We start from the raw sequence: 21,492 nt of genomic DNA, 5'->3' as shown, positions 1-21,492 counted from the left end.
ATAACATGATGCTGCCGCCACCATGCTTCACAGTAGGGATGGTGTTCTTTGGGTGATGCGCTGTGACGGGTTTGCGCCAAACATAATGCTTTGCATTTATGCCAAAAAGTTCCATTTTAGTTTTGTCAGACCACAAAACTTTTTGCCACGTGGCTACAGTGTTTTTTTGCATACTTGAAACTGGATTCAAGGTGGGCTTTCATGAGTAATGGCTTCCTTCTTGCCACCCTACCGTATAGGCCAGATTTGTGGAGTGCTTGGGATATTGTTATCACATGCATGCTTTGACCAGTCTTGGCCATAAAAGCCTGTAGCTCTTGCAAAGTTGCCATTGTCCACTTGGTAGCCTCTCTGATCAGTCTCCTTCTTGCTCGGTCATCCAGTTTGGCGGGACGGCCTGATCTAGGCAGGGTCTTGGTGGTGCCATACACCTTCCACTTCTTAATAATCATCTTGACCGTGCTCCAAGGGATAATCAAGGCCTTTTGATATTTTTTTTTTATACCCATCCCCTGATCTGTGTCTTTCAACAACTTTGTCCCAGAGTTCTTTTGAAAGCACCTTGGTGCTCATGGTTAAGTCTTTGCTTTGAAATGCACTACCAAACAGAGGGAACCTACAGGAACTGCTGAGTTTATCATGGTTGAGTCTTTGCTTTGAAATGCACTACCAAACAGAGGGAACCTACAGGAACTGCTGAGTTTATCATGGTTGAGTCTTTGCTGTGAAATGCACTACCAAGCAGGGGGAACATACAGGAACTGCTGAATTTATCCTGAAATCATGTGAATCACTACAATTTAACACATGTGGAGGCCACTTAACTTTGTGTGATTTTGAAGGCAATTGGTTACACCTGAGCTAATTTAGGATTGCTATTACAAGGGAGGTGGACACTTATCCAACCAAGCTATTTCCGTTTTTATTTTTAATTAATTTTCTACAAATTTCTAGAACATTTTTTTCACTTGGAAGTTGTGGGGTAGGGTGTGTAGATAAATGGGGAAAAAATAACTATTTTAATGCATTTTAATTCCAGGCTATAAGGCAACAAAAGGTGACAAAATTCAAAGGGGTGTAGACTTTCTATAGACACTGTATATCCAAGCACCTTGTTGGCCTTTTTTGTAGCTTCCCCATATTGTCTATAGGAAGACATTTCTGAGCCAACATAAACTCCTAGTTCTTTTTCATAGACTCCTCCTTTAATTTCAGTATCTCCTGTATGGTATTTGTAATGCCCTTGTTTTTTGTTTGTTTTGCCTGCATGCAGTATCTTACACTTTCCTCTAGTAAATGTCATTTGCCATGTGTCTGCCCAGTTCTGAATGGTGTCTAGCTCATTTTGGATGACCATTGCTGCTGAATCAGTGTTTGCCACTCCTCCTATTTTTGTGCCGTGTGCAAATTTAACTAGTTTGCTTCCTATACCAGAATCAAAGTCATTAATGTAGATTAGGAATAACAAAGGACCTAATACTGATCCCTGTGGTACTCCACTCGTTACCTTGCTCCATTTTGAGGTTTCTCCTCTAATCAGTACTTTCTATTTTCTACAAGTTAACCAGTGCCTAATCCATGTACACGCATTTTCTTGAATTACGACTGCTTTCAGTTTGAGAATTAATCTTTTATGCGGTACTTTGTCAAAAGCTTTCTGGAAATGTAAATAAACCATGTCTTATGCTTTGCAATTATCCATTGTTGATGATGCATCCTCAAAAAAATCAAGCAGGTTAGTTTTAGACACAATCTCCCTTTCCTAAAACCATGCTGACTGTCTTCCAGGATATTGTTACCATTTAGGTAATTTTCCATTTTGGATCTTATTATAGTTTCCATACGTTTACATATAATAGGACGTATAATAGGACATATAATGTGGACGATACATTGCAGTCACATATGACAAAATTGTTCAACTCCTAACTCTCACCCTTTCTTCGTTTGTCCGCGCTAATGGAATTCAGGCATTTACAGCCCTTAGCACTCAATTTATCCCACTTCAGTGTGCTGGAAAAATTTGCCCTTTTTTATAGTAATGTTCATCAGTAAAAAAAAAAAGTAATGGTGTTATGTCACAAAGCGCTTTAAATAGGAGGCTGTGTGGTCCAGTAGTTAAGAAATGGGCTTGTAACCAGGAGGCCCCCATTTCGAATCCTAGCTCAGCCAAGGACTCATTGTTTGACCCCTGAGCAAGTCACTTAACCTCCTTATGCTCAGTCTTTCGTGTGAGAAGTTGTAAGTGACTCTGTAGCTGATGCACAGTTCACACACCCTGGTCTTGTATCTTGTAAAGTGCTTTGTAATGGTGGTCCACTGTGAAAGGTGCTATATAAATATGATTATTATGTATTTTTTCATTTTGCTTGATTTCAGTTTATCCAAGTCTGAAGATGATGGTGGGAACAACTGGGAATCCATGGACATGTCGCATGCAGACAATCTTAAGAAGTATTACATTAATGTCTGTCGACCTTTGAACCCTGTTTCCGGGTGTGATCGCTATGCATCTGTCTGTCAGATGAAATATGCAGGGCAGTCGGTGAGTGCATTATATTTACGTTCCTTGTGATTGTAGCTAACACAATATTTCCATAGATCTTGCATGTTGTGCACTTCCATTAACTATATAGCTCACAAATGTCCATATTTGAAATAAATACCTCTTATAGTAATTATTTTTATTCTAAAACATGATATCTGGTACCATATTTCTTGTTAAAGAAATTTGTTTGCAAGCCATGCTTTCAGATAGTATTGCACTTACTTGGTCAGTTCACCTGAAGGGTGAAGTAGTCCCTAATCTTTATCAGCTTATGTCTTTAACCAATGGACTGTAAAGCTGGCCAGGTGCTTCGCTTAATCTCAGACACGTAAACTTGACTAGCTGTCTTGTTTTATATATAACCTGCTTCAAACTGTCAATGTGACACCTTGCTTCTGAATCCCCTTTCCTTAAGGATATGAGGCATGAAACTGTAGATATCAGCAACTTGGGAATTGCAAATAAGGGTCCTGTCATTGAAGAAAAAGACCACCTTCTTCTTGAGTACACCAATGGATCTGCTTGTGTCGATGCAGAAGGCAAGGCGACCTCTTACACTTCACGGATCCATCTTGCCTGCTCAAAAGAGACCCTGGTAAGGATGTGAAGTTTGGACTTGAAGGTCATAAGCTGCATAACAGTAGTCCTGCTGTTTACCGTTGCAAGTGCTTAATGTGTAGTCTTGTGTGACTCTTTCCTCTTCAGTCTTCTGCTCCAAGGTTTATTGAGATGCAAAACTGTGTTGCCACCTTTCTGTGGGAAACAGAAGCTGCGTGCGCCATCTCAACTACTGAAAACAAAAATGAGGTGAGAATACAATACATCACTCATTTACTTGGAGAGAGAAATCCAACAATACTTGGCAAGAAAAAAAATAAAAAAATTCTAAATAAAATAAACCTGTAGTCTTGGCTTATCACCCCGAGAAAATGTTTATTAAGAACAGAAATAAGGAGCATTTTTCCCCAGAACAGCAAATACAAGTTATTTCTGCAGAATTTCACACGTTTCTCTTTTTCTAGACTTGCACGCTGACGGATCCTAATACAGGGTTTGAGTTTAACTTGCATCCCCTGGCTTCCCCAGATGGTTACTCTGTGACAGGAAATGGGAAGACTTTCAAGGTAAAAAGATCAAATGTTAATTGTTCTTTGCTTTTTCTTCCCCCTCTTAATGGATGGTTACCGTGTTTTAATGTGCAGTGTGTTTTTGATGAATTTCTGTTGTTTTCTGTCAGTCTGGTGAATTCGAGTTTGAGGTTTTTATTTAGGCACTTTTTATTTGAATGGGGGGGGTTTGCACAAAGCGCCCATTGGTCTGAAAGTTCTAGGCCAAATGAGCCATTCTGCAGAACAGCAAGATGAGGCGGTTTCAACAGCACAGATCGTCTTTTAGGCAAGAAACACTAAAAATAAGGACTAAATATGTTTAAATTCTTGTATACTGGTACTGATTCCTTGTTAAATAATTTTATGTCATTTTGTATATTTTCAAAGGTGTTCATGGAGTCTCTTTAGCTATAGTTAACGCAGTTTTTAAGTTAGTCTTTTCTGAAGTCTTGTTTTTGTATACCTTACCCATAGTGTACTTCATATTACATTTTAGGTTAACTGTAGTTCCCCTTTATTAACATTTCACAGTCCTGTAAAATTAATGGTTGATGTAGTTTACCGTGGTCAGTGACAGTAACTGGATTACTAAGAGTAACTTTTATTTTTATGTATGTATGTAGTATATTTTGATTGGTAATGAAACAGCAAATGTGATCATGGTAAAGGGGAAACTTCCATTAAGGGGCCTAGAGAAGTAATTGGTGTTACTGTCATAGCGTTATATGTCCCCATGTGTTGCTACAACTGTTTAAATAATGTACCTGTATTTTTTTTCTTTTCATTGTTTAACATTCTGACAACTTTTTACACTTATAACTTTAAAGTCTGTTTCAAACCTCTTTTCAAAATGTCCGCTGTAGTGCACTGGGGTTTGAGATCTGGCCTCCAAATCACTGCAGAAAGAGCAATTTTTAACAAACAAAACAAACAAAAAAAACATAGCAAGTGGCCATTTTTAAAAGCTTAGAAACAGACTTTAAATTTATAAGTGTAAACAGTTGTCAGGATGTTGATGAAAAGAGAAATTACAGGTATGTTATTTAAACAGTTGTAGCAACACCTGGGGACATTTTTCGGAACCCCAAAAGTGTGATTTTTTTTTTTTTACTAAATAAAAATATGTGCCTATGTTTCTATGCTGAAGATGTTAGCCTATGCCTAATTAGCAGAACCAATTCCCAGGATTCACTGTAGATGTGGAAAAGTAAAGTTTGCATTGGCAGTGGTGAGAAGATTAGTCAGACATCATGAGATAACACAGTTCAATCAAGCTCTTTGCCAAAGCTGGATTCATGTTTGGGCATATTCAAACAACTGTAGTCTGCTGGTCTTACCATCTGAATTTACTTGCATTGGCCAAGTCTTTGTTATGTACTGCCCTGTCTGAAAACAAATATGGTAAAAATTTGAGCAATGTAGCTATTTCTTTAAAAATATCCCAAGCATAACAAAATCATCATTTTGTGGAACAAAAGGCTATCATGTATTTCTAAAATATTGTGTATAAAAGTAAATAGAAAACATATTAAAAAGGTAATTTTATACATTTTAAAAACCAGTTTAGTCCGTATACTAGGAAAATAAAGGAATGTCTTACCCCCACGAATTGAGGCTGGAATTTTCCTTTTTATTCACCCCAGGTTAACATTTGTGGTTCTGTACGTGAGTGCGGTATCATTGACAACAAGCCAGCAGCTGGTTGTGAGCTGGAGGGATCGAAGGCAGTAGAACCGATTGTTGGTTTGGATAGATCTCTGAAGTTTTCATCTGATGGACTGATGACACTGACCTACAAAGGAGCCCTCGCTACAGAATCGGGTAGGAATAACAAAGGCTTTCCTAGGCACATTGTTGTACCACAGTAACCTGAGCTAATGCGTGATGTTGGATTTGTAGGTGAGCCAAAATAGATTTTCAGCTAATATAGCCAAAATTTGCAGGACATTTTCTATGGCAAAACAACACAAAATCCCAAGTCAGAAAATGTTAACGTTGTGAGATCTGTTTTTAAAACTGAAACGATTTTTCTGGAGCATTCATGCTTTGTCAAGAATATGAATCATTTGTTCATTTAAAAGAAATGTTATGTGGTGGTAGATTTTTTTTACAAATGTACTTTTTATGTATGTTTTTTTTTCATTATCAGAAAGAACTTGTTGTGAGCTCAGATAGAACTGGTGATAAATATATATAGTGGATGCTACCATGATATGTTCGGGTCTGACGACCTACTTTGTATAGTATTTTTTATTGCTTTATTTTTATTCCTCGCAGGAACGCGTAGCAGCTTCACTGTTCAGTTTGTGTGTAACCGAGACTTGTACCCAGGGGAGCTTACCCTTCTGCGAGAGGAGATGAGCTCATCTTCTCACGTCACGCACAACGTCTTTTTCGAGTTTCACACAGCCTTGGCCTGTGTTTCTGCCCCTGTGGACTGTGAGGTTACCGGTAAGCCATGGGAAACTGACCTTTGTTGCAAAGCCAGACATTTGTAGGCTGTAGTGGAGCTCACAATTGAAAGAGTATGGAGGCTCTGAAACTGTCCAAAGCACACAATAAAAGAACTGGAATAGAGAACCGCTTCCTACAGTACATTACTGATATTTTTCTATTTATTACACAGATTTGTTGTAATTGTAATTCTCAACGGGTCATTGCAGTCCACCTTAGTTTTCAGTATTTCATTAAAATAGTTTAGGACCTGGCAGGCACATGGCCCTGGAATAAAATTACCCAGGGGAACCTCAACTGAGTTCCATAAAATCAAATGGAATATGAAGTAACTTTCCTAGCCTTTCCCTGCTTGTAAACAAAATGATATGTAAATTAATGTGTGATAGCTGCATTGAAAGTGCATTGAGTGTATCTGGAATGTAATTGTTGGTTTAATATAGTATACAGCTATGGCCAAAGGTTTTGCATCATTCTATAGAATTAACACATAAAGCCGAATGAAACCTGCTAAATAATGTTATGTTAACATATTGAAATACTGTACTACTATTATGGCTACCGGTAGAATTTTGTGGTATCATTTTCTAGTCTCTTTGAAGTACATGTTATTAAGTAAAAATTATGTTCATATAGGCTTTTTTGTAGGAAGCCAGCTAACTCCTTAATGAAAGATTGGGCAAATAAGGCAGAACAGTGAAGCAATTTAAGACAGTACATTGCTGTATTTGTGATACTCGGCATGTTTTAAGTTTTACATGAAAGCCAATCTATAATGCCATAGAAAGACTATGGAAGGGTTACATTTGAATGTTGATAGGAATATTCTTCATCTAACTCATTCACTTTTCATGGTTTATTTTAGATATAGGTCTCCTCACTGAAAATGGCTAACCCTAGTCATTTATATGATGTGCTTACATTTTCAGATTCTGCCGGCAATGAGTATGACCTGAGTGACCTCAGCAAGGATGCTGATCCCTGGGTGGCAGTTGACACTACAGGGGAAGCAAAAAGCAGAACTTTTTACCTGAATGTGTGTAAGCCTCTACCTCGGGTCCAGGGATGTCCTGGTAAGCAATTTGGTATCTTGTAGCACTGTTATCAAGAAATAAGATGTGGAAAGATGTTAACTGACAGCTATATGTTAAAGGGGTTGTAGCGAACTAAAGAATTATGAAATAAAGAGCAAATAAACAAGAACATATTGGAAACAAATGAGACAAGTGCACATTGTGTATTACTGAGTGAATGGTGCTATAGTTGGGTAATATTACCATCTGCAGGTGGTTCTCTGGGATCCTGTGCCAAATACTCAGACCACAGCCTGAACTTGGGCTACATTCAGTCCAGCCCACAAGCAGCCACTGATGGTTCCCTCAGCATTGTCTATCTGAGTGGCGACAAGTGTGACAACGGACGCTACTCTACCCGCATTATCTTTCAATGTGACGATAGCCCGGTGAGTTTGCTTGTTGTTTGTTTTTTTTTATTTATTTTTTATTTTTTTAGTACCATCCTTTTAAAAATGAATTTACTATTTATGAAACGTGAGGGCAGATACCATGAGAGGTTCAGTTTATAGCTATGCAGATTCACCTCAAGACTGACCTGAACAGCCCTTGCCAATCTGGCATAGCAATGACAGGAGCAAAGGCTATTTTTATGATGTGGAGTAATGTCCTCTGACTCCTTTGTTGAGTAAACTCATTTCACTTGTGACCAGACTAAATCTGAATCCAGGTTACCAAAAGGTGAAGTGGCCACTTAGTATTAAGTATTTAACTGTTGAGGTTATATAAATTATGTTAAAATATCTCTAACAAAATTTTGAAAATTGTGTAATTGTCTTGATGGTATAGTTTATAAGACTGTCAAAGAAATGAAATGTATTAAAATAAGCCACATATACCAAGATACCAACCTGAACCCACTATCCAACCTTTACTCCACCTACTACATCATCATAAGTACTTATTGGGAACATTACTTTCCTCGAGCTGCTGTAGTGAGAACATAAACCTTGCAAAACGAAGAGTTGTTTCTTCCCTCTGTTAAGACCCAGAAAAGATGGTTTAAAAATATGTTGGGAACCTGAAAGAAGGAAGCAAAAGAGGAGTAACCTTCATTAATTCCCTGCACTTCTTATTATTGGGAGGCCTTTAACCTTTTTGGCTAAGATGAGATGCACATACTGTAGACTGGGTGCTGAATCTTGGGAATGTAAACAAATCAGGTTAAAGTACAGAAAATACTATGAAAGAATAAAGTAAATTGTCACCAAATAATTCCTGTGTATCATTAAACTGAACACTTCCCTGGATTGGGGGAGTCCTGTAAAATATATATATTTTTTTGTCTAGGGGGAGACTGTCTTTCTCTGTTTTTCCAGCACTTTAATAATCCAGAGAAGAATCCTGCAGTGCCCCCAAAGACCAGTTTGTTCTTTGTTCCACAGGGCTCTCCAGTGTTTGAGCGTAAGGATGGCTGCGAGTTTGTGTTCATATGGAGGACCTCGGAGGCCTGTCCTGTTCGCAGATCCCAGGGTAAATGAGATGCCATCTACAGGGCTCAATAAATAAATATATCTTACCTAAAGCAGCCTCACTTCAGCCCAAAATCATAATGCTGCTTCCCTTCATCACTGACAATCTTGGTTATTAGTGCTGCCAACATGTGGTTGTGAAACAGCTCTGTATCGCACATTTTCATTATCTGATTTTAGTGGGATAATTTCCTAAAGCAAACTGATGTTGACTGTTTTCTAGAGCTGGAGAATCAGGTTGCATATACACTATTTGCAATCGTCTAAATTCAATGAAAGTAAAACCAATACTTAGAAACTGTAATTTTATTAAGCATGTGTGATATATTAAAACGAACTGCAGTTATAACATGCTAGCACTTAATGCCACATTTCTGCCTGCCACTGGGACTGACTTGAACGTGTTTTTAAATGACTTGTTCATTTCCATCAGAGGCAGACTGAGAAGAAATAGATTTCAATTAGCACTAGTTTCGATTGCGTGCTGTCAGAATCCGATCTCTGAACTTCTACCAATGGTAATGAACGTCCAATGCAAAGGATGCTTGAGGCAGGTTTTAAATATCAGACTGCAGACAAAAAAAAAAAAAAAAAGTTGGCAGAACATTTAGTGTAAAGAATACATTAAACTGTCAGGGAAATCTTGGAGGTTGGTGAATTTAATTACAAATAGTAATTCTACAATAATGTGATACCTACAGGTGATCTTTGACTTGTGTAATGTCCAGTTGCAGATTGGATTGTGGATTGCAGCTGGAACCAGCGGCTGCCCTAGTTTGATATTGGAACAATATGAGATTGAGTTTTACAGGCTTGTTTCATACATGTGGAAATGTGGCACAATTTATTGGCAGGTATCTGAAGTTACTTTTAGGAGAATGGCAAAACATTAATAGTGGTAAACTGAAGCATGAACATTTTAAAATGTAAAACCCTTATTGGTTGAAGTTTGTAGTTATTTTCTTTAATTGTTATCCATAGAGGTAAAGGTTGAGTTGCAGTTCTGGTATAGTTGGGTTAAAGGGATACTTTCCCCAGATAGCAAAAAGGGAACAATACTTAACCTATTGGCTTCAGTGCAAAACTAGTATGCTTCCCCACAATCAGACCACTGGGGTGTCTCTTCTAGAGCAGTGTTTGTTGGAATAGTTAGTAAATAAGCCAAGCAGAAATAACAAAGCGAATAATGCAGAACACACAACAGTATCAAATAGGAAATGTTGCGACAGAGTATCCATTTAGGCTATGTATATGACGGTATACAAAAGCATCACATTTTTACTGATTTAGGAAACTGTTCGGATTACGAAACTAACCAACTTGATCATTTTTATTTATTTATTTAAATTATTTTAATGCAGGTGAAAAGTGCCAGGTAAAGGATCCTAGGAACGGCTACGTGTTTGACTTGAAGCCACTGTCTGGGGAGGATTATGAAGTGAAGGAAGAAGAGTACAATTATCACATTAGTGTGTGTTCCCCTTTGAAGGGTGCAGTTTGTACTGGCAAAACCCCAGAAGGTGTTGACCCGGTTTCATCATGTCAGGTTAAACCTGGCAGTGGTGGCTTCCAAAAAGTAGCAGGTATGTTTATCCTTTTTTTGTTGTTGTTTTACAGAGCTTTTGTGAAGGCACAGAACCTGAAACTTTGCTACTGTTTTTGCTTTTCATTGAGTAGTAATTTTTGTTTGTTTTAAATAGTTCTTTAATTCTTTATTATATTTGTTTCCCTTACTATTTTATGGTGTTTTGAAGGTATTCATTCTAAGTCACTCTGTCACCCCCTTTACCTTCACCATTTCACGTATTTCTAGTGTGACGCTGTAGGATGTTCAGTTACTGATATAAATGAAATAATTTCAAGAAATGTTCAAGTTTTACAGACAGTTTATGTGGTGTTAGTTTAGTTAGAGTGGAGGTTTGTGTAAACTAGTGTAACTGTGCAGAATAAAACACCTTTTGCAGCATTCAGTAAACCCATAATTGTTTGCCTGAAAACAGAGAAAACTCGGGGTCTGCTATAGATTGAATCCTTCGAAATTAATTGCATTTAAAGTCATATAAATAGTTGAAGTGCAATCTGCTTAGTGTCACACTCTGCTTAGTATCAGCACATTGAAATGTACCGGATAGAATATAATGAGAGTCCGTAGGGACAAGCTCATGATTCTGTCAGCACTGGTTAATATCCCTCACATTGAACAGACATACAGCGGGTTTCCACTCCCCTTAATATCACTGGGCGAAAAAACCACAAGAGTAGGAGGCTTCCATTTAAGTGAGTTACTTTATAGTACAGTCGGCGCCGCATTATCGGGACGCGTCAGGATAAGTAAAAATATCCTCTGTAAGCAGCTGTCCACAACAGCCTGAGAAACCATAGGAGACTCCAGATCCTCAACCAAACTCAACTTTGTTTATCCAATTTACGCAAGTCGCAGCGTAATCACTAAACTGCGCTACGCAAACCTGTCTTGCTTTGATTTGAAAATTTTGTATCCCAACTAAATGAAATGACGTTCCTACTGAACGACATAAATAGGAATGAGAAACAATATCTCCTATAGTTGTGTCCCATTTAAACAGAAATCTAGATTTTTATTAGTATCCTGATCGCAGGCGGCACTGATGTTCCAGATATAAAGTAGCACAATGTAGAATACCGAGCAGTTTTCTTATGTTTTTTTTTTATTTGTATAATTGTACATGTACCCTTATGGAGAACACACACATATTTTTAATATATATTAGAAAAGTATGATCCGTATACTTTTCATATATAGAAACTGGCCCCTTTTTATTATATATTTAAAACATATTTTAGTCCATGTAAAATAAATATTATATTGTAGCTTTAATACAACAATCCCAACTAATAGACCCTGTTTTGCAGTTGATATTGAATATTAGACAAGAACTGATCTCTACGGTGCTCCCCCTTTATAATTCTTAAGTCGGCAGACCTAGTTAAAAGGCTATGCTAGTGTAACGGATTATGGGGCAAATGGGAGTCATGACTGTTCCTCCTTATAACCTCTTCTGCTGTGTAAAGGGTCACCTTGTTAAGGGGTAGGACTGTTAATAGGTTAATAGCTTTCTTATATAGTATATATTCTTTTTTTACAACGAAATGGGATTTAAGCACATATTTAAAAAAATGCTGTTCGGGGCAGTGTGTCAAATTACTTGTCAAAAGCTGTACTCATTATATGTGACCCTTTACCCATTTTCAAGGACGATATACACAGACCCTTACATATGAAGATGGATTGATAATGATCAACTATACCAGGGGACAGAAGTGCCACACTATTTACGAAAGGTCTACTGCCATAATGTTCTACTGTGACCACAGCACAACCCCGGTGAGCAACCAAGCTGTCTTTCAGAAACTTGTCAAGACAAAATAGTGCTTGCTTTACTGCTTTAGTGCAACTCAGAATGGCAGACCAAGAGACCCTGTCCGTGTTTAAGATACATGCACGCTGTTTATATATTTATAAAAAGCTGTTTTCTGTAAACACGGGCCTGAATTTAAAGAGTAAGTCTTGTATATTAGTATTCAAAAAATTAAAAGTATTGAAGAAATGCAAAAACTATATGAAATGTGAAATGCTAAACTGAAATAGTAAGCCCTTTTTCTAAGTGTTACTTGTGTAATATTATATAATTAACTAATTGTTGAAATGATTATCGCCTAATAATTATATTCACTTTTCTGCTGAATTGTTTGACAATTGGTTTCATTGACAAATTAACAGTTTTCTGTGGATTTGCAGCACAAACTGTGGATTTGTTCATCAATATTTCTGCCCTGCACGCCTACTCTTCAAAGCCACACAGCCTTTTTTAGTTAAAACATTTGTAGACGCAAAACAAAGTTATGAAATTAAGGTAGCTAACAGTGTAGGGCCAACCTTGTTTTTTGAAGAAATTAGAGTGTCTTTCTCCCCAGATGTAAAGCTTGATTTTTTGTTCTAGTTTAAAATGCCAACATGTGATCTTACTGTCAGCAGGGTTGCCAGGGCAATCGGGTCAGTGACATTATTCGCTGATTACATTTTAATGCTTTAAATTCTTTTGAGAAGTTGATACACAGTCACTGGTCATGTTGGAATTGTACATACTACAGGTGTTCCATATTTGTAGTTTTTTTGGGAGACATTTAATTTAGTAAGTTTGTTGGCTCCTGCTCCATTTTATTTATTTATTTATTCTTTCATTCATATACTGTATAAAGTAGATATGTTTAAAAACAAAAACAAAAAAAAATATTCAACCATGATGAGTAATATATGGTCTGTTTGGTAATTGGAAATTCCTTTATAAATTGAAATAAAAAATGACCAGTACAACACATTTTATGTTGGTTAGCTTCTTCATTATAAACCCTATAATTCTAAACTGAATTTTGACCAAACAAAATTATGTTGACTGCAGGTGATAAATGTACAGTACTGTAAGATATAAAAAAACAATAACATTAACGATACAAAATAAAACTCAGAAATGTATTTGTGTTAAAATACAAGTGGATAAGGAGCATTATCTTGAGCAAAGCATTATAGGAGCATGTTTTATAGAATTAAATAAAATAGATGTGCCCAGTGTCACAAAACTTCTCATATGCCCAAAATGTAATGTAGAAGTTTAATATTTGCATTAACACTGAAACAATTCTGAGCTGTTCTTGTTTCCCCTAATAATTTTGTGCTGTTGAACAAAAGTTGGCAGTATCTACACTACCTTCCTCTGAGTAGTAATAATACAGCGCGACTGGAGGTGGGGTATTTTGACCCCCACAGACCATTTTGTAGGGAAGTACATTCAGTGTCTAGCAAATGTTGCCAAAACGAGAGGATTTATCAGCAACACTGGTGAGATTTGATGTTTTGTTCTCATTTTAGGGAAAACCAGTGTATCTTAGGGAGACCTTAGACTGCAGCTACCTGTTTGAATGGCACACCTCATATGCCTGTCCTCCATTTAAAACAACAAGCTGCTCATCCAAGTAAGTAAATGTTTGAAAAATATTAAAGTATTTTTAAACAAGAAATGTGCTTGAAATAAGAGTATCTGATGTTTAAACAGAAATGAACCAAACCAAATTGCTCCAGTGCCACCAAAATACAAACCCCATAGTAAAAATGATATGAAGTGTGGGGGTTGGCCATTTTCTCTCAAAGTGTAGAATTTTCTTTCTCGTCTACACCCAAGGCCCAGGGTAATAATGGCTTTTAAAAAGTCGGTCATAAGGTATGTGCTGATATAAAATGTTATTAGTGCAGCGCTTGAATTTCATTTTTGTGTGCTGGTTGGATTTCCCCTTATGCTGCAGCCAGGGGTGGGTGGAGGGGGGGGGAATCCAACATTTTAGAGGGAATTGCAAAAGAAAAGAGTTATATGTGTGTGTGTGTGTGTGTGTGTGTGTCTATATATATATATATATATATATATATATATATATATATATATATATATATATATATATATATATATATATATATATATATATATATATATATATACACACACAAACACACACAGCATCATCATTCAATCATTCACACTGGTGTTGCTTTAAAATAAGCTGCTTTCAGGAGACCTAACAGCTGTTCATCACTGTGAGACACAGCACTTTCCATTGCTTTTGCCATTGCCTGACGTGAAGTTTTTGCATGCAGCAGAATAAAAAGGTGCTTTTCTTTTAAACGAGCGCCCCGTTTCTTTTTTTTAACTCTTTACACTCAGCCCTATTTCCACCTGTTTTTTACTGTTTTCATTTATGTATGTGTAACTACTGGATAGTTTGTACTGCATGCATGTAACCTATCAAATGAATGGCCACAAAATTTCCAGTCCGAAGACAGTGGTAAAAACTTCTTGTTTAAACCTTTGTCTGAATTGATGACTTCACAATGGTTGTGTCATTTTATTTTGCCAAAAATGTAATACAGGAGAATGATTCAGATTTAATGTCTCTTGTGAAGGGGATGCTATCCATCCCTTTGAATACTGACAGGATACTTTGGTGGAGAGGGCTGCTGTATAGCGTTGATGTTCAGAGATGATTCACCTGAACTAAACAATAATAAGGGAGGTTGGTGTATCTTACCAACATACTGCAGCTATCTTAAGAGTCCACTACAGATCTCTATTCAATAAACAATGTTATTTTTGACAGAGACACCGATGGAAATTCTTACGACCTTTCGTCTTTGTCGCTGTCTCGGGCAAACTGGATGGTTGCCCCAATGACAGGAAACACAGAGCAACGTTATTATATTAATGTCTGCAAGTCACTAGTCCAACAAAACGGTAAGTGTGAATTTCTACACCACCATTATGTATGTGAAAATAAGTGTCTGAATGAAAGTTTTTAGGGCATATTGTAGTGGCAGACTACTGACTTCCTGATGAAAAACTATCAAAGACAAAGGGTCATTTACTGTACCTAATTTAATAATTAATTAATATTTATTTGTCTGTTTGTTGTAAAAGGAGTTGCTTACAATAACAATAAAGTGGTCAACCAATAATGTAGTCTGAAAGAATCCAAATTTTAATAGGATTACTCAATTCTTGAATTACGGAAGCAATAAGAAATAGTACACTGAACCAACCACAGTTTTGAAAGTCTAACAATGACAGTAAATACCAGCTGTAATACTAGAAATGAACAGGTGGAGGTATTACTTCTGTTTATTTACATTGACTGTGCATTACCAGCCCTGTGCCTGCAGTTTCATGCATTGCGTTCTTAATGTTTTTTAGGTTTATGGGATTGTCCATCCAGTGCTGCTTCCTGTTTAAAGAATGGCGATAAGTACACCAGTCTGGGTGAGACAGAAACAGGCCCACAGTGGGAGAATGGAGTACTAGTCCTGAAATACATCAATGGAGATCTGTGTCCAGATGGGCATCGCAATAAAATGACCATAATACGCTTCAAATGTGATGAAGACAAAGTGGTGAGTAGTTTGGGTCTTTCAAAATCTGTATGTGACTACATTTCCATATTTGATGTTGTTAATACAATAAATTAAACAGCGGGACAGATAGTGGGTGGAAAGCTTTTTTGCTGGTGTAGATATATTAATGGTGTTTCTGGAATCCAGCATTGAAGCTAGCTACATGAATTCATTCAAGCAATATCCGAAATATGTAAATATTTAGTTTGATTTTAACATGCTGTGGCAGGATGTGAGTGTGCCATGCACAAAGCGATGGTCCAAACAATGTTTCTTTATAGCTCAAGTACACTTAATAAAGCTGACCCTCTACCAGCGATGGTATCTGGGGTGGGTGGGGCAGGTTTACATTCCCAAACACAAAAACAATCCAGTACAATTGGTACTACTGGTGCACAAAACTGTGCTCTCCAAAATGGGGGATGGGGACTCCTCCCTGCAAACAACCCTCGACATGGTTTCTCCAATCCTTATCTGCCCCCGTGGCTGATTACAAGGGAGTCCTTTTTTGTACGTGCAGCTACGTGCTCCCCCTAAGATGGTCACCTTCCTATTTCTGCCTACTGTTGAGGCATACCACCAACCTTACACAGCGCCCTTTCTGGTCGGGAGGGAGATTTACAGTTCAGATTCCTTTACTCTCTGTCACAGATGCACACATTATCTTAACTACAAATCCAAAGTTGTATTTAGCAAAGCAGTCTTCAACTTCGGACCAAACATTTACACAATCTAAAAAATGCCTTTTAATGTAGAGCATATGCCAGTCACAGGCATAAATTAACTAATGAACCAGGACAAATCCAACAACCTATCAAATCTTTCTGGTTGGAATATCGCAAAGAATGGGCCAGTATGTACCAGAATACCCGTGGTGGGTTTTTATACGTTTTGCCATGAGTACAGGTCAGGTTCAGAAAAGAGACTAATAGCAACAAACTAAAGAGATAGCAGGAAACAAGCACTGATACACAAACCAAGATAACTGGTTTACACACCATTATAAACTAACAGTATTTACTGTAAAAACATATTTAAAAAAAAAAAGAGCTTGGCATAATAATCATCTGTTCTAAATACATCATTAATTACTGTTTTCTGCATTGCAGGATTCAAAGCCGACACTGATTACTGCAATTGAAGACTGTGTCTATTCACTCATGTGGTTCACTGCAGCTGCCTGTCCTCTGAAGGGCAATGTGCATGGAGACTGCAAAGTAACCAACCCTGTTACTGGTATGACAGCTTTGTATTGTTTTGTTTTTCTATTTCCGGGTTTTGAAGTCTCACCACCCAAACATGCTGGGCGGGTTTTGGAGTTTACATATTTAACAGTCTATTTGTCTAGTTGTTTATTTAGCATTATAAATAGTTTAGTTTTTTTCATTTTGATTATTTTTGTATCATCTGGCATTACACGTGATGAATTTGCCTTTTTCCTATCCAGGGCATCTTTTTGATCTAAATAGACTGATTAAAGACGGTGGCTATGTTATTCAAGGAACAAAAAATGAACTTACTCGTCTAAATGTCTGTGGTGCAATTGGGGATGGAGGCTGTGGTGATGAATCCGGTGAGTGTGAAGGGTTATGTTTTGTTTGTCAAAAGGGACAATTTTCTGATTTTAATTAAACTGTTACCAATGTGAAAAATGATGACGTCCAAGTAAAAAAGGTTATCTGCTCTGTGAAACATTTAACAAAACCGGTGTCTTATGTAAGTCTGGTTTAAAAATTAAGCAGATCATGTTGAAAGCAAAGAAAGAATGTCACAGACAGTTAACTTGTTTTTTGGGAATGTAATGACCTTGTGCACAGATTGGATCCACTGTGCAATATGTCACCTTGAATGGTTGTAATGAGCAGACTGTGCTATGTCAGAAGGTAGGAAGCACTTTGCTGCAGGAGCAGCGTACCTGGCGAAGTAGCAACACTAGAAAATGGGGCTGAAATGGGAATGACTTTCTCAAACTGAATCCAACATTTGAACCAAAAACGCTTCTTCAAATCCTAGTAAAGCAAGTCTGTTTAACGGGACACTACGCAGTGAGACACCAGTTTTTAGTTTAATTCCTGTTCTCCAGCAGTCAGCATGTTCCTGGTGTCTTGCAATCAATTACAACCTGGTTTTGTCTTATCGGCTGATTTTAATTTACAAAATGCATCTCAGTTTCCACTTGTCCTCTGCATCTATGTATCATTATTAATCATTCCAAGCAGAGGTGCCTTCAAAATAAAATGTGATTTTATTTAATTACCAAAACGCATGTACACGGCCTTCCTCGACACACCAGGCCCATCTCTCGGAAAACTGCTCTCATCAAACTGGCTGTTAGCAGAGGGGATGGTTTGATTTTAATCTTGAATCTTAAGCCAAAGTATGTACCTTAATTGGACATGCAACATGTGACAAACATAGACTGTTAAGGCCATTTTAAGTACATGCAGTAATATGTATCATTGTGAGAACAGTCTTAGCTTGATATTTTAAAAAACAAAGTACTTTTTTTTTCTCTTGCTGTGCAGGTGTGTGCATCAGTGACGGTCAGAATGCCGTCAACGCAGGGAAGTTTAACAAGCAGTTATCCTACATGGATCAAGTTGTACAGCTTGTTTACGACGAAGGAGACGTGTGCCTGGGAAACCCTCAATACAAACATAAGAGCATCATCAGTTTTGTGTGTAACTCTGAAGCACAGCCGAACGAAGGACCTGTGCTGGTGTCATCAGATGAGAACACATGCACTCATTTCTTTTCCTGGCATACCCTATTAGTCTGTGAACACCAGGTAAATTTCAGTTACCCATGTATGATGCTGGTTGTCATTTGGCAGCTACTGTTTGGTGGCTACCTCTAATCAAGTTGAGAGTGCATTTAAATAAAAACAGACACAAAGCTGATATTAACGTATTTCATCTGTTTATGTAGATTCTGTAGTGGTTTAACCATTTTGAATTCTTTGTCAATGACATTCTGAGTGCATTCTACTGTAATTGTAATCTCATTTTAAATCTTGCAAGCGCAGTCTCCTATAGAAATGTGGAATTTGCTGCAGTAGTAGTTGGGGTGGATTTCAAGTATTCAGAACAAATCAATGATAGATACATTGCCCAACTGCATGGAAAGATAGTTTTGCTTTGTTAAATGGGAAGGGGTGAAGTGAACATGAATTGAGTAACTATTTCCAGTGCTTTTCTGGTGTTTATTGGCTTTGTTTTTTTGTATTCGGGGGGAGGCGATTGTTTTTTTTTTTATTGGTTAAAGCTCTTTGTGATGGTGGTCCACTATGAAAGGCAGTATATAAAATAAATACATTGATTGAAACCTGTAAATCAGAAGCCATACTGATATTACATTTAAATCAACTTACCATATCTAGAAGCCAATTAACAGTTTGCAGCCACATTTGTTTAAAATCATATACTTATTGCACTGTACTCATTATTCCACGTATCCTTTTTACTTCACATTTCCAAACCATTCCCCTTACAATTATGCTTCCCAGGGGATGCTGTGTATAGTAGTGATGCCAATAAATGTCAGACAAGTCACATTCTGTATTCAAGTGAGTTGAAAGGTAACTGCTTTTTCAGTTGTAAAAGGAATTTTGACTAGCAGTCCTTTCTTTTTTTTACCCCAGGTGAAATGTTCAGTTTGGAATGGGACCTCCATCATTGACCTGACCCCTTTGATCCACAAAACAGGTTATTATATAGCTACCAACAGCGATCTGGACAAAGACAGCTCTCCAGATTTCTACATTAACATCTGTCAGCCCCTCAACCCCATTCCAGGGGTTGCATGCCCGCCTGGAGCAGCTGTCTGCATGGATCCTGTAGAGGGGCCTCCCATAGTAAGTGTCGGAACAGTGCAGGCTCCATGGGCTGTAAACACTGGCATCTTAAAGAAACATAAAAATGCCTTTTACTATAAGTTATCACTGCTTTTTTAACTCAACATTTTCAGTTTTGATTAAAGTAAATTAAACAAGAGAACAAACCAGTAACTTAATGCACTGGAATCAGTTGCTCTTTTTGGTACTCTTGAGGGCTGGCTGTGCTGTGCCAGTAGTACATAGTATTGTAGTATTTTGAACCTAACCGATATCTGTAATGGGCGGCAAGTGTAAAGTTCACTCAACTTTTTTTATGCTAAACGGATATAAAGCTAATGTCTCAAAACTAGAGTACACCCTCGCTATAACGAGCCTGTTGGGATCCAAGCCTATTGTTTGTTATATCAAGTGGTTCGTTATATGACGGATAAGTTAATGAGATTGTGAATACAAGTAGAATTACACATACCTCTTCATCTCATGTATGCAATATTCTGCCTTTGCTTTATCCTGTTCGTTAAAGAATTAAAATGCAGTACAGACTTCTTTTTTTTAGTTGTGTATTTATTTTTGAAATATTTTTTTTGTTTGAAATTTCTCTGCTTTTATAGGATATTGGCCGCATCGATGGACCTCCACAGATCAACAGAGCCATTCAGGAAGTGTACATTCCATTCAAAAGTAGCACTGTGTGCCCTGAAGACAAGGCAAAGAACTACACTTCCATGATTGTCTTCAGCTGTCAGAGAGGCACAGAGCTGGTAGGCCTTTTCTCTTAAGTGCATTGTCTTTACCCTTTACTACGTACAGGTTTGTATGGATTCTGGAGAACATACTTGGTTGTGCTGTGTGTCACATTAGAGAATGCAGCTGACAGTGGGTGGGAGGGGGTTGGGGGGGGAGGGGGGGGGGGTTTTAAATTTCCACCAATACATAGTTCCTAAGACAATATGCTAAGAACCCTTGAAGTGTTTTTATAATCAAGCCGCATCGTAAGGAGGCTTGATTTGTCAACTACTAATCTGGATATTCCCACCAAGAAGATGGGATTAGTGCGTTTGGGTTTATGCACAGAGACTGTTTTATAATCTTCGGCTCCCGACCAAATCCATGGGCATTCTGCAACCCTGCATAATCATGACTTAAATGACACATGACCGAGGTCCATTGGTTAATAGGAGGTATTGTATCTTACGGGAATGGATATGACAGCTTCTACTGTATATGGTTCTCTAGGACAAGTTTGATTTGTGGGTATTTTACAAGAGGAATGAACCATTTCTTGTCAGTAATTTTATAAAAGGGCCTCCACGGTGCCATATCACCAACATCATTAGAGGTATTGACTTCATATTTGCAGGTTTTAAATGCAGTGGTGACTTTGACGTTGATCTTCTATTGGGGTATAATGAGGGTTGGAGGTAAATTGGAGTGTCCAAAGGCAATGCTATAAATTCCTGACTGACTTAAATCTGAATGCACTGTATCAGGAGTTCAAAATGGGAACTCACATGATCGGGAGGGGGGGGGGTGATGAAGTACTAGTAGTGTTAAATTCCTCATTGCTTATTTAGTACACACTGTTAGAGCCTTCATTTTGAGCAGTATGTTCCTGGAAATAGGTAATTGAAATGACACGTTATTACCCTTATTTCATTAGAATTAGCTGGTACTATTTCATAAACTCGTGAACATGGTAAAGTTTCTATTTTCACTGGTTTTGCTGCAGGGGTCACCACAGATGATTAGGAGCTCCGAGTGCAGCTATGTGTTCCAGTGGGATACTCCGGTGGTTTGCTCCGATTCAGTCAGCACTGCAGGATGCAGTTTGAATGATGAGCAACTGAAGTTCACATTTAACTTGTCATCACTAACAGGGGGCAAGTACCAGGTAGGAATCTAATGTCTATTCTAATGAGTGTTGTACATAAATACCTCAACTCTGTAACTCTTTAACTCCATATTAATATAGCTGAGGTTTTCTCCCTGGAAGTGGTTTATTAACATTTGTACACACAAAAATGTTTCTGA

The 21,492-nt window shown here is 37.7% G+C and overlaps 1 protein-coding gene across 1 annotated transcript in view; it reads left to right on the top strand.

Annotated features, from left to right (window-relative positions):
• Positions 1-21,492, top strand: part of igf2r (insulin-like growth factor 2 receptor) — a 62,720-nt gene that overhangs the window by 27,138 nt on the left and 14,090 nt on the right. The window contains exons 18-37 of the mRNA XM_041252568.1: positions 2,380-2,545; positions 2,964-3,143; positions 3,254-3,355; positions 3,571-3,672; positions 5,301-5,478; positions 5,935-6,108; positions 7,041-7,184; positions 7,398-7,573; positions 8,570-8,657; positions 10,018-10,239; positions 11,890-12,020; positions 13,563-13,666; positions 14,840-14,973; positions 15,430-15,626; positions 16,736-16,862; positions 17,074-17,199; positions 18,152-18,414; positions 19,267-19,479; positions 20,073-20,222; positions 21,191-21,352. Coding sequence (XP_041108502.1) covers positions 2,380-2,545; positions 2,964-3,143; positions 3,254-3,355; positions 3,571-3,672; positions 5,301-5,478; positions 5,935-6,108; positions 7,041-7,184; positions 7,398-7,573; positions 8,570-8,657; positions 10,018-10,239; positions 11,890-12,020; positions 13,563-13,666; positions 14,840-14,973; positions 15,430-15,626; positions 16,736-16,862; positions 17,074-17,199; positions 18,152-18,414; positions 19,267-19,479; positions 20,073-20,222; positions 21,191-21,352 — 3,139 coding nt within the window. The remainder of the gene's footprint in view (positions 1-2,379; positions 2,546-2,963; positions 3,144-3,253; positions 3,356-3,570; positions 3,673-5,300; positions 5,479-5,934; positions 6,109-7,040; positions 7,185-7,397; positions 7,574-8,569; positions 8,658-10,017; positions 10,240-11,889; positions 12,021-13,562; positions 13,667-14,839; positions 14,974-15,429; positions 15,627-16,735; positions 16,863-17,073; positions 17,200-18,151; positions 18,415-19,266; positions 19,480-20,072; positions 20,223-21,190; positions 21,353-21,492) is intronic.

The sequence above is a fragment of the Polyodon spathula genome, chromosome 6, assembly GCF_017654505.1.
Source record: "Polyodon spathula isolate WHYD16114869_AA chromosome 6, ASM1765450v1, whole genome shotgun sequence".
NCBI lineage: Eukaryota > Metazoa > Chordata > Actinopteri > Acipenseriformes > Polyodontidae > Polyodon > Polyodon spathula.
This window is presented reverse-complemented; position numbering and strand designations above follow the sequence as displayed.